Here is a 24,075-nt window from a genome sequence, read left to right as displayed (position 1 = left end):
AGAAAAAATTGATGTTTTTGAATGACCATATTGGTGAAGAATATCGGACGTGCCACGAACTGCCGGGAGAACAAGCTCCTCTCTCATGGAGGGAGCACATCCAGAATGCTCCTTAGAGGCCACGATGGATGTCAAGACGGTGTTTGCCTGCGAGAGGAAGACCTCCAGTGATACAAATTGACGTAGTGGCTCGGCGCTGGCCTCAAGCATAGCAACAAGTGTGAGGAAGGCACGGACACAGCAATGATGTGCTCTGCTAGACAGTCGCTACGCATCCGAACTAGCTGATGGTGCCTAACACCACCACCGCGACACACTCGTTCATAAAGTGACACGCGCATCATTGTCATGAGAGTTGGATCTCTAGTCTATGTTTTTAGAATTTCTGTCGTATGTGTCCCAATATTTTCCTCCAATTTTATGTTCCTCCATGGGGCGATTTTTCCCACCAAATATTTATTAGTAGTGTTCTTTAAACAATAGGATTATTCAAGCACCGGAAGCCTGTGTTTGCTGGAGGGACACATATAGTGAGAGAGTATCAGAAATAACTTTCTCACCCTTTTAAATTCCAAGAAGCTTCAAACTGTACTCAGATAAAAACAATCACCATTGAAGATACTCTACGTCAACAGGTAACTTTGAGAGTCACAAAAGGTTAAGCTCTGGTTTGCACCCACTCAGTAGCCCTGGGGCTGCAGTGGTTACAAGTTGGAATGTGATCTGAATGATGGGCAGTTCAAAACCAGCAGCGGCCGCTCCATGGAAGAAAGGCTGGGCTTTCTACTCCTGTAAACAGTTACAGTCTTAGAAACCCAGAAGGGATGGCAATGAGTCAGCATTGACTCGAAAGCAGTGAGTTTGGTTTTGTTTGGAGAGGCATCTTGGAAGAAAGACTTGGTTTCCTGCTTCTAACAAGGCACAGCTGTCGAAAACCCTATGGAGCGCAGGTCTACTCTGAAACACACCGGATAACCATGAGTGAGTGGGCCTGTAACTCCGCGCCAACTGGCTTGGGTTGGGGATTGGAAGTCAGCAGAGAGCAAACATCCCTGAAATACACCAGGTGGCAGCAGAGTATAAGAAGTTAGGATGAGTTCTTCAAGTTAGAGCAGTAGTGGGCTTCCATCAAATCAAACACATCAATGTTGTTTTTAAGTGTGTGTGTTAACTCCTTGTGCCACCAGTTTGCCATGGCTTCAACCTCATTTCCAAAAATGAGGGAGGCACAGTGGACCAGCAGCAACATCCCTTTTACGCAACTGATTAACATTCAGATATATTGTGGGTGCGAGACTGTTTATTGACAACACACACCTGTGTTGTCTAATACAACATCGCCCCAAGGCATGTGAGGGCCTATTTTAGGAAACAGTGAGATCACAACCCAGTACTGGTTTCCAAGATTCGTGATTATCCTGTGGCCTGCGTGGAGAGCCTCAGGTGCTCAAATTACCTGTTTAGAGGGGTGAGGACCTAAGCACTGAAGCCATGTTTTTCCTGCGAAATTTCCATTCTCAGAGGGACAGCAGATACCTATGAGCAGCAAAGTGGTCTTCTCTTTCATTACTATTTCATGAAATAGTATGGGACGTCAATCTTGAAACATTCTTTTTCCCTTCCCTCTCTGAATCCGCTGGGATTTTGACAAATAAAGAGATGGTCAATCAGCACCACACATGTTAAGTTAAAGCAAAACTACATTATATCTTTCCCAGCGCTGAGAAATTGATACTTAACAGAATGAAAACACTGATTGATTAGAACCAATTGCCCGAAACTCTGTCTCCGGGAGGTTTCTGGGCTTTTTGAGAACAGGTACAGCAATTACTTAGTGGTGTCAGCTCTCAGAGGAGAGATGGGGCATGATGATGCGTGCGCCTCTGTTCATGCATCTTCTACCTCTGCCTTAGTCCCATTGGGCATCAGTACCAGCCACTACATGCCTGCGGTTCTATTTTATAGAGAGCACAGATGTTGCTGTTGTCAAGGAGATAAACATGCAAAAGAAAGAGAGTGGTCCCTGTTCCCCAGGAGATAATGTTGTTTTATTTTTTAAAACAAAGCAAACCCAGTCGTATCCACCCTCGAAGGACAGCGTAGAACTGCCTATCAGGTTTCCAAAGCTGCAGTCTTCTTGGAAGCACAACTTCCACACCTTTCTCCCAGGGATCAGCTGGTGGGTTCAAATGGTTGATGTTTTTGGTGAGCAGTTGAGTACTTTAACCATTGTACCATGATCCAATAAAAAAAATCAAATTATTTCCAAAGTCTTTGAATCCAAGCATTCTGAGCCGTACAGGGAGGGGAATGTCACCGTGTGTTCCTGGGAAGGTAGTGTTTTCTCCTGAACCCTGAAGGAGAACTAAGATTCCAGGCCGAACAGATGTGGACAGACATGAGAACTGACTTGGTTCAGCCAAGAAATGCCTATAAGTGACAGTCCAAATCACTTCAGGAAGCAGCTGCCACTGCTGAGGAACCCTGTCCATCAGAAAAGGATCTGTCATCTCCCATCACACAGTGGTGGAATTCAAATAATTGAACAACCAGTTTGCTGCCTACTGACAGAGTATTTTTTTAAAAAGGTGTACTGATAGGTAGTCTATTATTGCAAACAGTTAATATGTAAATCAGACCAAGAGAAGAAGTACACAAAACTTGATTCTAAGAGTTTTTAAAAATATGAATACCATATAAAATAGTTTTTAAAATATAAATACCGTATACACTTGTGTATAAGCTGAGTTTTTCAGCATATTTTTCATGCAGTTTTTGTGGTAAAATTAGTGGCATTGGCTGATATTTGGGTCAGCGTATACTCGAGTATGTACAGTAATGCCTGACAAAATACAATCAAACTGGCATTTAAGGTATTTCCATATTGCTTCTGGATTGGTGTCCTCACTTGCAAGAATCTTCACTCATCTCTGAGCATCATCGGCTGTGTGATTCATCCTTCACCATCTTTTCATTGTAGGAGGAGGGTCTCCTCCCTTAATTGGACAATAGTCATTGTGTTGGAAGCAATCGCCTCTCCTCTCTGAGCACAGTGTGTTCATCCTTGAAAAACCCTTCCTGCTTCTGCTGAACTTACAGCAATTGTTCTGAGAAAACATTTCCAGGAACTGTATAATTCACTCACAATCTCTCCTGGGAACTTGGGGCATAACACCAAGCTGAACCGATTGACAGCATGTCACCATCTGGTTGTTTGGCACATTTTCTCTGTACGTTGTGAATTTGTTTGCTGGAAGTAACAAACTCAAAGGAATAAAAATGTATTTCATCAAAAGTATAGCAAGTGTTATCAAACGAATAAATAAATGTTTCCAACATGATCAGTCTTATTGTTTATACTGATGGATGGAATGAACATTACAAGGGGGCTTAGAATACAGTTATGCAGATGAACACGAAAAAGAGGAAGGAATGTACATTTTTGGTTTCCACATTGGGCAGCTACACAGCGACCCACCTTAGAGAGAAACTTGACAAGCGCCATTTCGACAACCGGTTCAACAAACTCATCAGAACTAGGTATGGATTCTGCTGAACCAGGGTGAACCGGCTGGATCTCACCAATGCCTGCATATCCGTTCCTTAAATAGAACCAGTGGCATCCACCTCCCTCTATGGCTCAGAGTGCTTGGGTTGAAAGGTTTTGGAAATCACTTGATGTTTTTATCTGATCATGACTGGAAGAGAAGGGGTGAGTGCAGAGGGCCCGGCTTCAGCACAGAACATGACCGTCCTTGTTGGAAGCATCATGCTAAGGTCACTGGCTTCCGAGCTGGAATGTGACTCCAGGTCAGTGAAACATCGGAGGATTGCTGAGAGTGAGGAAGAGGCTCAACAGAAACACTCACAAAGACCATCTGGGGGGCAGAGGCTGGGGGCAACCTGGTGCTCTGAGAGAAACACCCTGGGTGCAAGCAGGGGAGCCTCCTCTCTACCCTTCTTACCTGCTCTGCAAATCTCAGTAAATCAGTGAAACCTTGGGGGTCTCACAAAGGGGCGGTCCGAGGCGCCAGGGAAATGGAATGAAAAAGTAAAGGAATTTGTTCCATGGTCTGTGAAGCCCACCCCCATGTCTTCCTGCAAAGGTCTGTTAAATATATTAATGTATCTTAAAGTGCAGAGCCTAGTGCGTTCTCAGCACTTATTAATTCACTGGGTTTTTTCATTGGTTTTTTGCTAGAGCGGTGTGTTAGTATTTCCATTGCTTTCACAGCTCTGATGGGACAGTTTCACCTACCTTGCTGTCTTGACTTAGTATCCTTTGACATTTGTGCTTTGAAGTCTGGAGTCTTTCTTTATGCTGTCTGTCTTAAGAGAGGCTGCGAGAAGGGCAATGGCCATAAATGAATCATTTCAGAAAGGCAGATTTGGCACAAGGTGCTTCTGTCAGCATGGGTTAAATGAACTTCGTACCCAGCCATAGGAAATGCTGCATGCCATCGAAAATCCTCAGAGAACCTAAGTTGAAGATTAAAATATAAAGGCACCTCTACTGTTCTGTTATCATTGGTCTTGATCCATGCCAGTGGAAATAATCTTTGAGTATAATAAAAGTATAATGAATATTCATAAGCCCTCTAGAATAGTCAATACTGGGCACCACCAAGACTCAATTTCTCCATTCCTAGTGCTACAAGATCCTCTCTTGCCTCAAACACCCCTACTAGGGCACCAGAGACTCTGGCCGGGGCAGAGTCTGGAGGACATGTCTTTAACCCTTCATGTGCCCGCACATCTTAGCCACAAGCATCCTCCATTCTAATCTAATTTGGCAGATTCCCAATAAACCACTATCTTAACCCAAGGAAGCTTTTTTGTAAACTTGGAAGTGAATTGAAAGTGATACATAATGGATCAAATGAAATCGCTAGCCAATGGGAAGACAAACTCAAAATGTATCCATGCGGAAGTGGCTTTCCACCTGTTTTTGATGCTGTTAGGTGTCAATCGGTCCCTTTGATGCAGAGTAGCCCCATGGGACAGAGTAGAACTGTACCACAAGGTTTTCTTGGCTGTGATCTTCAAAGGATTAAATTGCTAAGAAGCCACTGGGTGGATTTCAATCCCTAACCTTTCAGTTAGCGGGTGAGCTCATCACTGCTTGCATGTTCAGGGACCCTTCTGTATGTCCTAGCCCACAAAACGTGCTACCTTCAAGTCAATTCTGGCTCACAGCCACTCTAAAGGCCCGAGCGGAAATGTCCCACGGGGTTTACAAGGCTGCAGACTACACATCTTTGCCTCACAGAGAAGAGGATCCATTCAAACTGCTGACATTTTGGTTCGCAGCTCAGCACTTAAACCCTGCGCCACCAGGGCAATTTAAATGTAAATTCTCAATTTACAAAACAGAGGTTTTTGATAGCCCTACCACCACCACCACCTCAATCTTCCAATGCTCATCTGTCAGCTTGTCCTACCATGATGGCTTGCATATGTGTAATGATGCAGGAGGCTACACCGCACCCTTAAATACCTGTAGGGTCATTCATGGTGGAGAGATTTCAGAACGATTACCAAATTAAGATAGACTAAGAAGAAAGAGGCATAAACCTTCTGAAAATGCAGCCAAAGAAAGCATTATGAATAACAGTGAGACATAATCTGATACAGAGTGTCAGAGGAAGATCCCTGTGGCTGGAAGACACTCACCCTGAGACTGGAGAAGAGCCGCCTCATCAGAGTGGGGTGGACTTCATGAGGGAGTGCAGTGAAGCATGCAGGACCTGCATTTGCCAATGGAGCATGACTCAAAGTCAGGAGAATCAGCTATCAACACCCAGTAACAATCAGGGAATGAATGTAAAAAATACAAACTTAGGAAAACTGGAAGTCATCACAAATATAATGGAACCCATAAACATTGAATGGACTGATTTTGACTATCTTGAATCAGTCAGCTGATGGTCTACTGTACTGGGAACAGGAAATTGAAGAAAAAGACATCGGATTCATAAATAACAAGAATATTTCAAGATTTATCCTGACCTACAACATGGTCAGTGATAGAATGATATCTATATGCCTTCGGGGAAGAAGAATTAATACAACTACTATTCAAATGTACACAACATCCACTAAGGTCAAAGAGGAAGAAACTGAAGAATTTTATCAACTTCTATAGCCTGCAATTGATCAAATATCAAATCAAGATCCATTAATTATTGCCAGTGATTGAAATGCAAAAACTGGAGTTCTGTGAAGATGGTAGAACAGGTGAGCCACATACTCTGATAACTCTAGAACAAGGTGGGTTTGGTATCCAAGTAGCCGAGTGGTAGGAGTCTGGTGAGTGAAATATCCCCCTGGGACAGCACCCCACACCTACCCCACACATTTGTCCTGAGCAGGGCCTCGGTGATCCAGGACCCAATTTGTGAGACATCTCGGGTCAGCAGGCGATGCCACCGGGGCCGTGACTAGCTATAGCCCCACTCCATCCCCAGACTGGGACCCTATGCCCAGAGTCGCTTGCCTGTTCTGCCAAGACATGCGCAGAGGTGGCAGGACCCCTACAGCACCTGCCCACTCCCGGACCCCACTAGGAGAGAAGTTTCCCTTTCCCGGGGTTCTACACTTCCTGTGTGGCAGCGCTCTGCCCTTGGGCCCGCGTCCACCCCTCCATTCATCCAAGGCCCAGGTAACTGATGTGCAATCTACCAGGAGCTGCCTGGCGATCCCCACAGGGGATGATCCACCCCCATTGCTGTTTGGGACTTCTCCACCAGCACCCCGCTTGCCTGGCCGCCCAGCCCTGTCAGCTTAGCTCCAACTCCACTCCTGGCCCGGAACCTGAGCTGTGCACTTCCCGCAGGTGCAAGCTTCAGCCAGAGCCCATCCCACTTTTACCCGCGGACATTGCATTTCTGCCAGAGCCACTTCAGGCTGGCCTGTGCCACCACAGAGACCTGTGACTGTGGCACAGAGTGCTAAGCCTGCCTGCCGCGGGGCTTCTCTTCCAGCTCTGACAGCACCAGGCGGAACAGTGGACGCTCCTGCCTACTGGGAGCACAAGCGATAGGGCCTTGCAGTCTTGCCGGAGTAGTTTTGCCCTCCCGGGTGCGATGTGGGACTCCAAAGGCCGGAGTCTCTGAGCTCTGAGCTGTCCATAGCCACATCCCTCCCAGGGTGAAGGGCAGGCACCATTGCGCTCTGTTTCCCTCCAAAGCCGCTGCTGTCTGATCCGGGCTCCGGCCAGGTCGCTGAGGAGCCTGCGCCGCTCACAGGACCAGCGGCTTAAGTGATAAAGACCTGCCTGCTAGCGAGCCTAGGACACAGCTTTGAGGTCCCCGCCGGAGCCGTCTGTGCACTCCGGCCGATCTCACCACTGCTGGGCCCTGCGGTTTCATAGCGCCAGCTTCTAAGCCTGCCCCAGCCCTTCCCAGCTGGCACAGGAGGCGGGTGCTGCGGCCTGTGCCTCCCTCAGCACTCCTTGGCACCCCAGCCCTTTCCACCCAGTGAAGGAGGCTCGCCCCTGTGGGGTTCCCCCACCTGTGTAGCCTCTCCCTATGGGCTCAACTCCACAAGCCTGTGAGAATGTGGGATTGCATGCAGATCTGAAGAGCATTTTCCCCTCACATAGCCCAACTCCGGAGCCCAGTTCAGCATCACTTCCCATGGCAGAGAGGCCCACCTCTGCCTTCTATTAAGCTATTAGGCATTGTGAGATCTTAGAGGGGAAAATGTAAATATATATATTTATATGTAAATATATATAAATCTTTTATCTCGTGCTGGTTTTCTCTTTTACTCTTTTACTTTCTGTGATTTCTTCTCTCTTCCACCTTTTTCATTATTACTATTATTTCTCTTCTGCCCCTTTTCTATAGGTTTTCCTTCGATCTCTCTTTTTTCTCCCACCACTTCCACTATTATCACTTCTTTTCTCTCCTCTTTTATAGCCTTGCCTTCTTTCTCCCTCTCCATTTTTTTCTTTCCCCCCCAAAATTTTTAAAATTATTTTTTAATTTTTTACTTTAAAAAGTTTTCTTTTTTATTACTAAACAAAGTCAAAGTAGCCTGGGGGCACTCACTGAAGCTCCAGCCCCCACCCCAGTTGCTGAAACATCTCACCACTGTGAGTCACTAAGCCTTCAGGGAACTCTGCCTACACAGCAGTCTGATCAATCTGTATAGTAGGTCATAGGCAGTCACCTGAAAGAATCCTTAACAGTAACATAGACAAGGTTCCCCTGGCCTCCCAGAAACATGGGGCCTATGAAAGGATCAAGGAAAAATCAACCGACCACATCACTCCCAACAAAAAAACAGAGACACAAAACATAGTAGCAGAGCTAATGTCTCGCATAGATGAAAGAGATACAGATCGTCCACAGAAGGAAATCTTTAGAAGTCTGCTTGCAGTAATACAGAAGCTGAAGGAACCAACCCAGAATAAGGATGCAATGATAGAGGAGATGGAGTCCACAATAGAGGGGTGAAGTCCACCCACCAAACGGAACTGCAGGAGCTAATAGAAGAGGTAGCAGAAACCACACACATGGTCACAGAATTCACGAGTAGACTTGAGGAAGCAGAGAACCGTATCAGTGATTTTGAGCATCAAACAGACCTAAGCAAGCAAAAAAGACAGTCAGGAAAATTAAAGAAACAGAAGATAGCCTGAGATCAATGACAGATGCTATAAAGAGGAATAATATTCAAATAATCGGTCTATCGGAGTACAACACAACACACAAGTCGACAGCCAAGATAGCAAAGACTTTCTGAGAGAAAACTTTCTGATCCTAACAAGGGAGAACCAGGCACTCATACAGGAAGCAGAAAGTACGCCAGCTAGACTAGACCCCAAGAATAATATGCCAAGACATATAATAGTAAAAATATCCAACTTTGAGGAAAAAGAGAAATTTTTACATGCAGCAAGGAAAAGGAAGACAGTCACATACAAAGGAGTGCAGGTAAGAATATGCTCACACCTATCAGCAGATACCATGAAAAGGAGGAGAGAATGGAGCAATATCTTCCAAAAGCTGAAAGAAAAAAATGCCTCCCCCAGAATCCTGTACCCTGCCAAGTTATCCACTTAGATAGATGGTGAGATAAGGGCCTTCCAGGACAAGGAAAGACTCAAAGAATATGCTTCAAGACACCCGACACTGCAGAAGATACTGGATGACTCACTATGGCCAGAGGATCAACCTCCACCAGGAACAAGCAGGAGACCATCATATAGCCCATCTCCATCTAGAAGCCAACATGCCAACAACAACTATCAGGACAACAGGGTTTCAGGTGGAAAAGAAGACAAGATAGAAACTCTCCACTCAAACAGCACACCGATATGAAGTGAGATAGATACAGACACAAAACAGGGTATGACAACTATGAATCCACAGATAGCAATTATAACTCTGAATTCCAAGGGACTCAATTTGTACATTAAAAGAAAAAGGCTTGAGAACTGCCTCAGAAAACATAATCCATCAATCTGTTGCCTGCAAGAGCCACATCTTAAGTGCACAGACAAGAATATGCTAAGAATAAAGAGTTGACAGAAAGTTTAACAATCCAATTGTAACTCAAAAAAGTCAGGGTGGCTATCTTAATCTCTGACAAAATGGACCTAAAGATCCAAACCATAAAAAGAGACAAAGAGGGACACTAAACAATGCTCAAAGTTTCAGTAAACCAAGACGCACTTAGCATACTGAATATTTATGTTCCAAATAATGGTGCGGCGAATTTCGTCAAACAAACTATTAAAAAGATGAAAAAAGAAATCACAGACTCAACAGTCATAGTAGGTGACTTTAACACACTGCTATCAGAGAAAGACAGATCACTGGGAAAGAAGCTCAGCAAAGAGGCCATAGAGCTAAACAATGTAATTTGGCAACAGGTCCTGCTAGACATTTATAAAGCTTTCCATCATAATGCACAGGATTTCACATTCTTCTCAAGTCCACATGGATCTTTTTCAAGAATAGACCACATGCTGGGACACAAGTCCAACCTGAGTAAATTCAAACACATAGATATTATCCAGACATCTTTCTCAGATCACCATGCCATAAAGCTGGAGATTAATAAGAGGATGTCCATAAAAGCAAGGGCAACCAATTAGATAATGAACAATGATCTCCTGGGACATGAATGGGTACAGGCCCAGATTAGAAAGGATATTAGGAAATTTCTAGAAACTAACAAGAATGAGAATACAACATATCAAAACGTATGAGACACTGCAACGGCAGTTATCAGAGGTGAATTGATATCATTAAACGCCTATATAAAAAAAGAAGAGAGGAATATGACAGATACGTTAACACAAAACCTCCAACAACTAGAGCAGGGTCAGCAGAACAACCCCTCCAATAGCAAGAGAAAAGAAATAATAAAAATCAGGGAAGAGTTAAACCAGTGAGAAGACAAGAAAACTATGCAAAAGATAAACGCAGCTAAAAGCTGGTTCTATGAAAGAATTAACAAAATTGACAGTCCTCTGGCAAAGCTTACCAAGGATAGAAAGGAGCAAACATCCATAGCCAGGATGAAGGAATAAAACAGGGTCAATAACAACAGACCCTAATGAGATTAAAAGGATAATCACAAAGTGCTATGAAGGTCTATACTCTAATGAATTCAGATACATGGAAGACGTGGATAAATATTTGGAAAAACAGTCTCTCCCCAGATTATCTCAGACAGAGACCAAGAACATCAATAAACCCATAGCAAAAGAAGAAATAGAGAGGGTCATCAAGAACCTACCAACAAAAGAAGCCCCAGGGCCAGATGTCTTCACAGCAGAATTCTACTAAGCGTTCAGGGAAGAGTTGACACCGATCTTCCACAAAGTATTCCATAGCATAGAAGAGGATGGAAACCCCCAAACTCATTTTATGAAGTCAGCATTACTTTGATGCCCAAACAGGGCAAAGACCCACAGGTATAGAGAATTACAGACCAATATCTCTAATGAACATAGATCCAAAAAATCCTTAACAAAATATTGGCCAATGGAATACAAACATATGTAAAACATACCATCCACCACAATCAGGTAGGATTCATTCCAGGGATGAAGGGATGGTTTACCATCTGAAAATCCACCAATATTTTACACAACATCGAGAACATCCCCTGCTTGTGGATTGGAAGACTTAACATGGTAAAGATGGCAATCCTACCTAAAGCACTTTGCAAGTTCAATGCTATACCAATTCAAATACCATCAACCTTCTTCAAAGAACTGGAAAAATTGACCACCAATTCACATGGAGAGGGAAGAAACCCAGAATTAGCAGAGAACTCCTAAAGAAGGATGGAGTTAGGGGACTTGTCTTACCCGATTTTAATGCCTGTTAAACAGCTACAGTGGTCAAAACAGCGTGGTATTGGCACAACGACAGACACTCAGACCAGTGGAAGATAATGGAAATGTCAAGAATAAAACCATCAGCAGATGCCCTTTTTAACGAGTGGTGCTGGAAACAATGACTATCCACATGTAGAAAGATGAAACAAGACTTTTACCTCACCCCATGCACAAGAATAAACTCAAGGTGGATCATAGACCTAGAAGTTAAACCTTAAACCATCAGGACCATTAAGGAGGGAATTGGGTGTAACCTCAGAGCACTGGCCCAGGGAACTCACAGGCTCACTGCAATAGGGAAGGATACACACAGGTGAACTGGAAATCGACAAATGGGATTTAATAAGAATAAAGCCCCTGTGCACCTCAAAAGACTTCGCCAAGAAGGTGACAAGACAACCCACAGATAGAGAGGATATTTAGCAATGACACCTCGAACAAAGGGCTCATTACTAAAATCTACAACCCAATCATGACCTGCAAAAAGAGGAAAACAGTTAACCCCCTAAGGAAGTGGGCAAAAGAACTGAAAAGAAATTTCACTAGGGAGGAGACCCATATGGCCAATAAGCACATGAGAAAGTGTTCCAGGTCATTAGCCATAAGAGAATTTCAAATCAAAACAACCATGAGATACCACCTAACACCACTGAGGCTAGCCCAAATAAGCAAATCAGAGAGCAACAAGTGTTGGAGGGGCTGTGGTGAAGTAGGAACCCGCCTCCACTGCTGGTGGTCGTGTAGATTTGTACAGCCACTGTGGAAAGCAATCTGGTGATACTTAAACAAAATGGAAATTGATCTACCTTATGACCCAGTCATCCCTCTAGTGGGCATACAGCCGGTGGAAACAACAAATAAAACACGACCAGTCATCTACCCTCCAATATTTATTGAGGCACAATTCACAATCACAAAGACTTGGAAACAGCCCAAGTTTCCATCAATAGATGAGCGGATTAGTAAGCTCTGGCACATTCACACAATGGAGTACTATGCAGCACTGAAAAGCAGGGACGATCACATGAAACACATCATTTCATGAGAAAAGCTAGAAGGAATCATGTTAAGCAAGGTAAGCCAAACTCAAAAGGACAGGTATACATGAGTCTCCTGAGGTAAGTGCAATCAGAACGCCAGGAATAGAAGAATAAACACCTATCTCGTAATAAACGGATGGAAGCATAGATAGTTGGAGGGAGGTCAAGCCACACCTAGGGAGGTACATGAGAGACCAACATAAAGAAGGGGAAAGGGGTAGGTAGAGGGAGAAGCGGGGTGGGGAGAAACCGAGTGGATGGCATGGGAGGAACAGGGCACTGACCCACCCAGGGGGAAAGTATTGGTTGTGTCCCCACAGAACTGGAATGTGCATACAGACCCCATCATGACACGCCAAACCAGGAGGACAACGTAACGCACGGAGGAATCCACAAAGAGATTGGTCCATACGCCGGAACTAACCAGAATTAATCCGACTCCCACCATTGAACGGAGTAACACAGAAAATGAAAACAGATTGTCTGGTGTGGAAAAGGGACTGACCTACCACACCACACCCAGAAGGAAGCTGAAGCAAAGCAAGGAGGAAGAACGGAGTGTAGAACACCTGGGCCCACCAAGCTCAGAGGACAATAGCCTGGCTCGGAGGGCCCAATGTACAGAGAGGACCATATAGCTGGCCCCACGGCAAGATGCAACATCCTGCACTGACCCATGGCCCTACACGGGACAACACTGGAGACACAGTATGGGATGTGCGACTGAGCTGACCCCACCACACTGAGGCAAAACACTGGGGGCGTGCAATGGAGTGGCGGGGGAAGCAGAGCAAGGAGGTCACAAGGGAGTATAAAGGATGGACTCTGTGGACAGGATATGGCACCCCATTAGACTCATCTGGAAAACACTCCTAAAGGTCAACAGACAGACCTTGAACTACTAACAGGCTTTTTTTTCTTCTTCTTCTTTTTCTGTCTTTTTGTTTTGTTTTTTTCTTTTTTTCTCTTCTTTTAAATTTTGTATGTCAGTGGCTTTTTTGTTTGTTAGCTTGTCAGTGTTACTGCCATCGTTGCCATGTTCTTATGTGCCACTTTGGTGCTGTCAAAGCCATCCCCAATTTTATGCACATATTAATATATCTGCAAGCCCCCCTAGATAAGATAGGCTGAACAAACTATGTGAGAAGAAAATATCGGGACCAATGGTCCCGGAGGGACATTAGAGTATGGGAGAAAGGAGAATGGAGGAGGTGTTGGCCAACCCAGGGACAAGGGAACAATGAGTGGTTCAAAACCAGTGGCAGGGAGGGGATGGGAGGACTGGTAGGGAGTGACCAAGGGCAACGTAACTGAGAGGAATTGCTGAAACCAGAATGAAGGCTGAACACGGTAGTGGGACAGAAGGAAAGTGTAAGGAAATAGAGGAAAGGAGTAGGAGGCAAAGGGCATACATAGAAGCCTAAATACAAATATTTACATATGTAAATATATTTATGATTATGGGGGAAATAGACCTAGGTGCATATATTTATAGGTTCAGTAGTAGGGTAGCAGGTGGACATTGGGCCTCCTCGTGCGCATTCCCTCAATACAAGAGCACCTTGCTCAGCTAAATGGTCATTCCATGATACCCACCTTCCCGACATGATTGCTGAAGACAGATGTGTTCATAAGCAAACGTGGTGAAGAAAGCTGATGGTGCCCAGCTATCAAAAGATATAGCATCTGGGTCTTAAAGGCTTGAAGGCAAATCAGTGGCCATCTAGCTTGGAAGCAACAAAGCTCACATAGAAGAAGCACACAAGCCTATGTGAACACGAGATGTTGAAGGGATTAGGTAGTAGACACCAAAGGACAAAACCCATCATTTTGTGGTCACCTTCCCCACGTAAATGTCGAAGAGAAATGTGTGCATAAGTAAGTGTGGTGAAGAAGGCTGATGGTGCCTGACTATCGACAGATATAGTATCTGGGGTCTGAAAGGCCATCTAGCCCAGAAGCAACAAAGCCCACATGGAAGCAGCACATGTCATGTGTGATCATAAAGGGCCCAAGGGACCAGGTTTCAAGCATCAAAGGCGGTAGGTGGGGGGAGTCATATCATCATGAATGAAGGGAGTGCACGATGGGGACCCAATGCCCAACTGTAGACAACTGGACATCCCTTGCAGAGGGGTAATGGTGAGGAGATGAGTCACTCAGAGTTCAGTGTAGCAATAATGAAACTCACAAACTTCCTCTAGTTCTTAAACGCTTCCTCCCCCCAAGTATCATGGTTCCAATTCTACCTTGCAAACCTGGTTAGACCAGAGGATGCACAGTGGTACAGATGGGAACTGGAAACACAGGGAATCTAGGACAGATGAACCCCTCAGGACCAGCAGTGAGAGTGGTGATACCGGGAGGGAAGAGTGGGTTAGAAAGGGGGAACCGATCACAAGGATCTACATATAATCTCCTCTCTGGGCGATGGGCAACAGAAAAGTGGGTGAAGGGAGACGCCGGGCAGTGTAAGATAAGATAAAATAATAATTTATAAATTATTAAGGGTTCATGAGGGAGGGGGGGGAGGGATGGAGCAGGAGGGAAAAGAGGAAAATGAGGAGCTGATTCTAGGAACCTAAGCGGAAAGCGAATTTTGAGAATGATGAGGGCAACGGATGTATAAGTGTGCTTTACACAATTGATGTATGTATGGATTGTGATAAGAGTTGTATGAGCCCCAATAAAATGATTTTTTTAAAGAAATGCAAAAATTGGGATCAAAGTAGTCAGAAAACATGGTCTTGATGATAAAAGGGATACTAAAGCTTGCATGATAGAATTTGGCAAGACCAGTGACTTATGCAAATATTTTTTTAAAACAACATAAATAGTGGTTACACATGTGGAGGACACCTAATGGTGCACACAGGAATCACATGAACCACATCTGTGGAAAGAAATGATGGGGAAGTGCTGTCTCGTCAGTCAGAATAAGCTCAGGGGCAGCTGTAGGACAGCCCATCAACTACTCACTTGCAAGTTCAAGTTGTAGCTGCAGAAACTTAAACCAATTCCATAGGCGCCCAAAGAAGACATTGAGTATGCCCTGTCTACATTTAGAGACCATCTCAAGAATATTGACTGCACTGAACCCTGATGACCAGAGGAGTGTGAGATGACTTCAAGGACATCACGCATGAAGAGAGCAAGAGGTCATTAAACAGATAGGAAAGACAGAAAGGCCTAAAGTGATGTCAGGCGACACTGAGACTTCCCAAACTCTTCTTTGAATGGACAATAACTAAAGTGATGGAAGGAATGAAGACTCGTACTTGGATCCATAATCAGTACTCAAGGAAGTCTTTCAAGAAATGAGATGACATAACATTTTCAAATCTGCTGCAAGAGATCTGTTTAAAGTGTTTAAAAACAAAGACGTTACCTTGAAGAGTAAAATGTGCCTGGTCAAAGCTCTGGTGGTGCTGTCTGATAAGTGCACTATTAACCTCAGGGTCAGCAGTTCAAATCCACCAGCCTTGCCACAGGCGAAAAATGAAGCTGTTTGCTCCGTCAGAAACCCTATAGAGGGTCACGAAGTCGGAATCAGTTCCATGGCACTGAATTTTTATTTTGTTTTTCTTTTTAGACCAAAGTCATGGTATTTTCAATTGTTTCATGTGCATGTGAAAGCTAGACAATTAACAAGGAAGACCAGAGGAGAATGAATGTATTTTAATTATGAGGAAGCCCATTAAAAATATCATGGACTTCCAAAATGAAGAAATCCATGTTGAACAAAGTAGAATCAGAACAGGCGTTCCTTAAAAGTGCAGATCAAGACTTAGTCTCACATGCTTGGACCTACTATCAGGAGAGATCCATCCCTGGAGAAGGACATCACGCTTGCTAAAGGAGAAGGTGGGGCAACGATGGGTCCAAAGTAGCAACACTTGTGAAGCAGGCTCAGGATGCGGCAGGGTTTGGGTCTGTTGTCCACAAGATGGCGATCAGTCAGAACGGACACAATGGTGCCTTTCAAAAACTCCTTCCATCCTAGCGGATTCAAAAGGACAGTGGCTGGGGTGCTGCAGGTTATCCTATTTTTAAAAAGCTTAGTTGGGGTTCTCATTATGAAGCATACCCGGTGTGTGATAGTAAGAGGTAGAAATGAAGATAATTCGCAAACTCTGAGCATCTGTTCATAGCTGTCACCGCACTACCCTTGGAAGACCGCTCTTATAACCAGTGTGTCTAGGTGCTCTTGACTGGGCCCTGTGCTCATCAGAACAGAACACTGCCTGGTGGTGCACCCCGGCATGTTCTGCTGCAGTTGGCAGTGGAGCATGACCCAGCAAGCTGCCATGAACAGACAGGGGGTGGCATGCGTGAGGTGCACTGACTGGGAATCAAATGGGTCTCCCATGTGGACAGTGGGAATTCTAACCATGGGGCCACCACTGCCTCTGCCATTCTGCCACTGCTCTTAGGGACATTCTGACTCTCTAGGGCAGAGTAGAACTGCTCCTTAGGGTTTACAAGACTGATCAGCATTCTCCCACAAAGGAGTTGGTGGGTTTGAACTGCCAACCTAGGGCTTAGCAGCCCAGTGTTTACCCTGTTGTGCTACCATTAGAGGCTTCTTCACAAATATAACTATAGGGGGGGGGGCACATAACTCTCAAGAGTTTAGTCTCAGAGAGGAAACACGTACTTATACTGGTCTTTTATTAGAAGGACTGGTGGGGGAATTGTTGCCTATGTTGCCTTAAAGATTGAAACGTCCACTTCAAAGATCCTGTCTGTTCTTTGTGTCGATAGAAGCAGGGCCCAACATACATGCAGTGTGTTTGATCGACAGAGTGAGTTCATTTGCTGTACAAACACCCACACACTGTATGAGGTGGTACGTGAAACATGGATGGCTGTGCAATATCACAAGTGTCCAACACTTCACAATAGAGGAGAAAAGTTCTTGGTAAAAGGAGAAATCCAAGAAGAAAAAGGCAAATCGTACCATAAGGCCGACACCTAAAATCCAACCCCCGCCTTCAAAGTCAGTCCTGACTCACAGCGACTCTCTCTGGCTTTCCAAGGCTCTATATCTTCAGGGGAGCAGGTAGCTCCATCTTTCTTCCTGGAGCAGCTGCTGGGTTTGAACCAATGGCCTTGCGGTTAGCAGTCCAATGCTTGCTCGATAGTGCCAGGTAAGGATGAAGGCATTCTCTACCCAAAAAAGGCTAATTGTTGCTGCCGTCGCTTCATTTTAAGCAGTTCCTCCTGTGCTGTCTATCCTAAGCTTTTAGGTAATACAGTAGGTGTCTATTAGTGGAATTTGAGAAGATTTTGTTTTCAAAAAGCTAGTTTGGGTATGAGGTGAGATGAGGTGCGTAGGAACCGAATGAAGCAGATCAATATCAAGAAACGAGTTGCCAACAAGGTGATTAGTCCGGGAACAAGAGATAGTTGGACTTTCAAGACGGCAGGAATGTAGGGAGGGGCGTGAAGAGAACCTTCAGGATAAGAATGTCAAGTTTCTTATTCAGTGTGAGAAGACATTTGTGCTAGTGGCATAGTTTCATGACAATTGGATAAATACGTGTAGGGGTGGGGTCTAGTCTGTCAATCAGGTCACAGCCTGATGATGTCTCCTTGCGGATGTGGCCCTCTCATGAGGATTCTGGGAACTTCCTCTCTCTCTCTCTTTGCTTCACCTTCCTGTTGAAGAGCCACACTCAGAGAGCTGGCGGAAACATGTGGAAACCCACACCAGTGCTGGTTATGCTTCCACCGACATTAGATCCACAAGACTTTGCACCCACCAGCCTGTGATCTTCCTGAATTTTGTGGCATTCATGTGGCTGAATGAGTCTGAAGAAGGATTTTTGGACTAGTACTGGATTTGTGGGCTAATACCAGACTTATGGACTTGATCTGGATTGGGCTGGGATGTTTTCTTAATATTACTCTTTGAGATAAAGCTCTTCCTTACACATATATGAGTGTCTCTGGATTTGTTTCTCTATTCAACCAAGCCTACCACACTGTATTAAGGAGTCAAGAGAAGGGAGATGCAGAAACCTCAACAATGTCAGAACCGTGAGCTGTGGTGGCGTAATTCACGGACCAGTAATAACTCCTCTTCACTGCCTGAAGTAGGAGGAGATTGATACCTGCCCACTATCATAGAACTCGTAAGACATTTGTAAGGTTCTCAGGCTTGACAAACGGACTTCTCTTTCCTTCACTTCACTTTCTCTCCAAGCAATACTAGCACATATTTACTGCATCCATCCACTACCTAGCCCCATGCCATGCTGAGTTAAACAATATTGTTTTCCTCAATTGACTGTGGAGGAAACTCAAGTGTAGAGAAACTATTTAACCTGGTAACGATTACAGGGCAAAGGAAAAGCAGAACTAGGATTTATTGACAGCCTTTTGTAACTTCAAATCCTAGTTTGTCACCACTAGTTCACACAGCTTAGCCTAGAATGATATAAAGAGAAGGTGGTTCGTTTACAGAGTCGAAGCTTGATGGGTGACTCATATCGACACATTGACTCCTTGGGTCAGTGGTGTAGAGATGGGTTTCTGACAAAAACGCTGTCACGGGCAGGATTAGAAAGCGCACGGCTCACAATTTACCCTTTAGGTTAAGTTGCATGGCTCACTGTGGCAAGCTCTTCAGAATTGAAATCTAGCTCTTTCCAGATGAATCCCAGAGAAGAAAAATGATGACTCACATACAAGAAAATCCTTTAAAAGCATCTTTTTATTTGCTGTAAGAATATAATCTGGTATTTCTATACAATCCATCATGCAAAACTCGTGGTAGGCATTTTGCAAGCGGCGCTGAATCTTAACATCTGTACATCTTAATTATCTCAATCAAAATATTAGCAAAGGTTGAAAAAAATAACATCTTGTGACAAAGGGTTACAGAAGGAACCAACTCTCTTCTCCAGGATCATGATTTCTCACTTGAAGAAGCATAGCCACCAACGTCCCCCCCCTTAAATAAACAACACAACCTCTAAGAGTGACTGTATCGAGAGACAGATATGTAGCATCATTTGCAGGTTGGTCCATTGGGTACCAAGGATGCCACTGTTCCATGGGCAGTTTGGGTGGTCAGATGGCTCTGTGCAGCAAGCACTAAAGCCCCCTCTATAAAGAGGCAGAGATCACTTGCAGAGTTGACCTAAATCGGGTGGAGTAGACATACAAGACTGCAAAAGAGTCTTCTTTTCTAGGCACCAGGCAAGGAGCTGATAATTACAATTGCTTCCCTAACAGAAGCCACAGTGATTGCTTCGAACAGAAATCAAATGTCTCTGAAAGACCATCATCAAGCACATTATAGAGGCATTATGCAATAGCATGATGGGCACTAAGCTCTGCAGAGAGCTCAACTGGCGTAACTGCAGGTCCTCAGAAATGGAATAGGGGGGAGAAAAGAAGGAGCGGACACTATGCCTTTTAGAGTTAAGCTCCCAGTGGGGTGGCCACTCAGGCCCAGCTCCTTCCTGGCGGAATTGTCCTGGGGCATTTGGGTTAGACATAGAGCTCTCACTTCCATTGCTTTTGTGTGCACGATGTCTCACCAGGGGAGCACTGGGGACCTGTATGAATATTCACCTTCAAAGCCTGATGCACAGTAAGGACTATGAATCCCACTTCCTAGGTAAGTAAATGGAGGCTACCAAGGATGAGGCCATTAAGCCGAGAAGCTGCAACTAGTTACATTCATGGGGCAAAGACTGGAGATAAGATCTGACCATCAGCACAGATCTGTCATTGTTCCAGGATGTTTATGAGATCAAGGGCTATTTCTCAGCTTGAACTTGGGCAATTTCTTAGAGATTAGGGTAACAGCTCAAGGAAGAGCCATAGAGAGGCTAAAGATGACACCATGGAGGGAGGTGAGTTCTAGTCTACCAATACCAAAAACTCATTCCAATCCAAGGTGAGTGCTGGGATTCTACAGGGCTTGGAGTATGAAGTCTTTGGGGAAAGAGATCTGAAATTGTCATTGCAGGGAACATATGAGCAGAAGGAATCTGGGCTAGGAATGGGGTTGGACATCCTCATGATCAAGAGCCAGAAGAGCAAACCTGTGTGTTCTTTGAGCATCTCTGAGGCACCGCTAGCCCTTGGAGCTTGAGCAATGTCTACTGTGGGTAAAATTAAGGATTCGAGGAACTTTGTGTCAAGATTTCTCTCTTACAAACTCTCAAATCCTTATAATTGCCATGAGGCTATTGGGTATGAGGCACCTCCTGAGAACCAAAAATACGGGTCTTTTATTTTTCTTTTCCAATTTTGATTTGCTTCGTGAAGCCCTAGTTCCGAAATATCTATGAACACAGCAATTCAATGATCTTCCCCCCCGTGAGGCTATTAAAATTTGTCTTGAATGCATTTATCTTGAAAGTGACATATTGGCTCAAAGTTTAAATAGGTGTATTTAATACAAACAAACAAACCTGACTGCATTATTTCCTAATTATTTTCTACCTAACTCACTGCCATTGAGTTGGTGCTCACTCAATGTGACCCTCCAGGACTGGGTAGAACTCTTCCTGTGGGTTTCTGAGACTTAACTCTTTGTGGGAGTAGAAAGCCCAGTCTTTCTCCCTTGGAGCAGCTGATGGTTTCAAACTGTGGACCTTTCAGATGGATCACGGCCCAACTGTAACTACTATGCCATCAGGGATCCATGATAAGTGAATTTAAAATTGGAAAAGATGATCTGAGAAAAATTGTTTTAAAACAAGTCTAATTATCAAGTGGATATTTTTAATGGGGCAAGACAACTTCCTGGAACGAAAATAGTGGCAATGGCAGGAGTTCTATTTGTCCTGAATAGATTGTATCATTTAAATTTTGATCCAATCGCGATTTTGAAAGAGTTACCTGCACAAATAGAAGTCACATTAGACAACATTCTTACTGACCTTCTGCTGGACCTGAGCTCGACCCCCCAACCCAATGATTAATGAGCTCACAATATAACAATAAAGGAGGACATCAGAGACAGCCTTCAAAGAGCCCTGGTGGAGTCAACCATGCAAGGACCAGCCTCCCGGAGTCTCTGGTGAGAACTGAGAAGCAGAAGGTCGGTCTTTCCTTCACTCCTCCTCTTCATTCCCTTGGACTTATTTTCTGTTCCAATTATGTGAGATGTTCTGTATCTTTTTCATTTTGATCCTCTGGTCCAGCATCTTGTACCTCGCGGGGTGTTCGTCGGTTTTCTTTGGAACCGAAGGTGCATAGGAGCTAGATGCATAAGCGGGGCGTTTAAAGTGACGTAAAGGAGGCTTGATGACTGGAGGTCATGGAAAGGAAGACGGACAACCATTAGCCTCACGAGTGACAAGGCATGCTATCAACCCACCCCTAGAGCTGTCTGCTACCTCCGCAACCAAGACAGAACCACTGAATTCCCACTGACAGTCGTCCTCCATAGAGATAAATAAACATGTAGCAACTGGGCCAGTAATGACCCAAGACATGACCCCAAGACATGAAGTTTCTTGGAGAAGGAATAGATGGGATTGTGGAATGGAAAGGGGATACTGGAGCCACGTTGGGAGAGAGGAGAACAAACATGGGGAAAGAGCCATTTCGTTAACCAACAGGTAGCATAATAAGTAAATGATTAGGTTTGAGACATGGCATGCAACCCTGAAGGGCTGGGGAAACAAAAAAAATAGCACCTCAATTAGAAAATATTTACAATCACATTCCAATAAAGGTTTTCTATCAGACGTATTCAAAGTACTCTTAAATTTCAACAGTCAGGGAACAAACAAGCCGACTTCAAAATGGCAAAAGTTCTGACGGGAGTCCTTATCAAAAAAGATACACAGATGGCAAATAAGCATATGAAAAGGCAGTCGATGTCATTTATCATTCAAGATTTGCAACTTCTGACACAAGGATACCTACCTATTAGAATGGCTAAAGTCCGACACAGCGAGGACACTAAATGCTGCAAAGGCGGCAGAGCCACAGTCACTCCACCCAGTCATTACTCTGGGGATGCAAAATGGTCCCAGCACTTTGGGAAACAGTGTGGTGTGCCTCAGTGCCTTACAAAGCCACATCTATGTGTTCCTAGGGAGACCCAGCCCACTGGAGAACATGTCCACACAAAAACCCGCACATACCTTTTTTAGCAGCTCTCCCCCTTCCCCCAAGCCCAGAAGCAATGAAAGTGTCCTTCAAGAAGCGGGCAGATAAACAAACTGTCCTATACCCACACGATGAAATACTATCATGGATTAAAATGAAACGAGACCCTAAAGCACACAAAGAGATGGATGGATGAATCTTGAACGCGTGCTGGTAAAGAGAAGCCTGCTGGCCTGTGAAACGTGTATACTGTACAGGCTGAAAGCAACATGGTAAAGATGTTTTTGTTTGTTTGTTTTATTAATCCATGATTACCATCATTTTCAGAGCAGCGAGACAGGAGGAATCGTGAAGCACAGGACAACGTTATTCTGTGTGGGATTGTGAAGGTAGCCACACCACGGGAATCTCTCAAGATCATTGGATCTTGAAAACGCAACAAATGGACCTTAATCTATGCACAGTTTTAAAAACTGATCGAGGAGGCTGGGGCACAGCAGGGTGGAATGCAGAATCGAGCAAAACAAGCTAACTGTATTATAAATGTAGGAGTCATCTCATGGATGAAGATCTGAAGAAAAAAGGCTGATCAAAGCAACTTGGGAAATTAGAGGAATCTAAGACTAAGGGCCAAAGAAGCGGTACATTAACGACTGATTCCAGTGGATAATCTGTTTCCCAAGTGAGTTTTTAAATTAATAATTCTGAAATCACTCTATGAGGTTTCAAAACATCTGTAGAAAAATTCCATGATCTGTTCATTCTATTTTCTTTCATGAACTTTGAAAGGCCCTCCACACGAAAACCCACTGAGTGAATGCCAGTGTATAGCACCCCCTACAGGGCAGGGTGAAATTGACCCTCTGAGAATGTAACTCGCCCTGGGAGTAGAAAGCCTTGTTTTCCCTGTGGCATGGCTGGAGGTTTCACACTGCTAGCCTTGGGGTTAGCAGCCCAATGCATAACCACCATACCATCATTTTATTTTCATGAATATTGTGAAGCCCCTTCATATGGACACTCATATACACTGAAATGGAAAACCAAGTAAATGAACAACAAATGGCGGGAACCTGATTTATTATTGTCAGAGTGAGAATTTTATCAATAAGCAAGGAAGGTAGAATGATCTATATGATAATGAATTAGACAGAGCCATCAGTATGGAAGTATGGTTAGCTTAATAAGTGGGCATATCTAAAAACACTTATAGTTACATTTACATGTGCATGGGCTAATCTACACATACACATATAGTCCCTGAGAGGTTCTCCAAGTACTGACACCAGATCTTGGCTTCTCCAATAAAAGGAGCCAAGGTTCCATCAATGAGGCAGTTATACCCTGTTCTACAGGGTACTATGAGTCAGAATCCACACCCGGGCACACAACAGTATTGATTGCATAAGCTAATCATATTGTTACCATGTCATTGAGGGGGAAAAAAGCACACACATGACTGTCTTCATTAAGAGACATGAATATGCAAATATTGTTTTAGTACTCTGCCAACATTTTTCTTGAAGAAATCCTTATTGACGTGCATTCTGTGTGCAATTCCTTTAAGAAAAGGTAACTGTGCATTTGACT

General features: G+C 44.2%; 1 protein-coding gene across 2 annotated transcripts in view; it reads right to left on the bottom strand.

Annotated features, from left to right (window-relative positions):
• Positions 1 to 21,505: 21,505 nt before the first annotated feature.
• The window catches only part of PDE1C (phosphodiesterase 1C), a 537,043-nt gene continuing 534,473 nt past the window's right edge, over positions 21,506 to 24,075 (bottom strand). For both annotated transcript variants that reach the window (XM_075557555.1, XM_075557556.1), the window contains one exon: positions 21,506 to 21,676. In XM_075557555.1, coding sequence (XP_075413670.1) covers positions 21,507 to 21,676 — 170 coding nt within the window. In that variant the 3' untranslated portion in view covers position 21,506. The remainder of the gene's footprint in view (positions 21,677 to 24,075) is intronic.

This window comes from Tenrec ecaudatus, chromosome 9, assembly GCF_050624435.1.
Source record: "Tenrec ecaudatus isolate mTenEca1 chromosome 9, mTenEca1.hap1, whole genome shotgun sequence".
NCBI lineage: Eukaryota > Metazoa > Chordata > Mammalia > Afrosoricida > Tenrecidae > Tenrec > Tenrec ecaudatus.
Note: the sequence above shows the minus strand (reverse complement) of the source record. Positions and strands in the feature narration are given on the sequence as shown.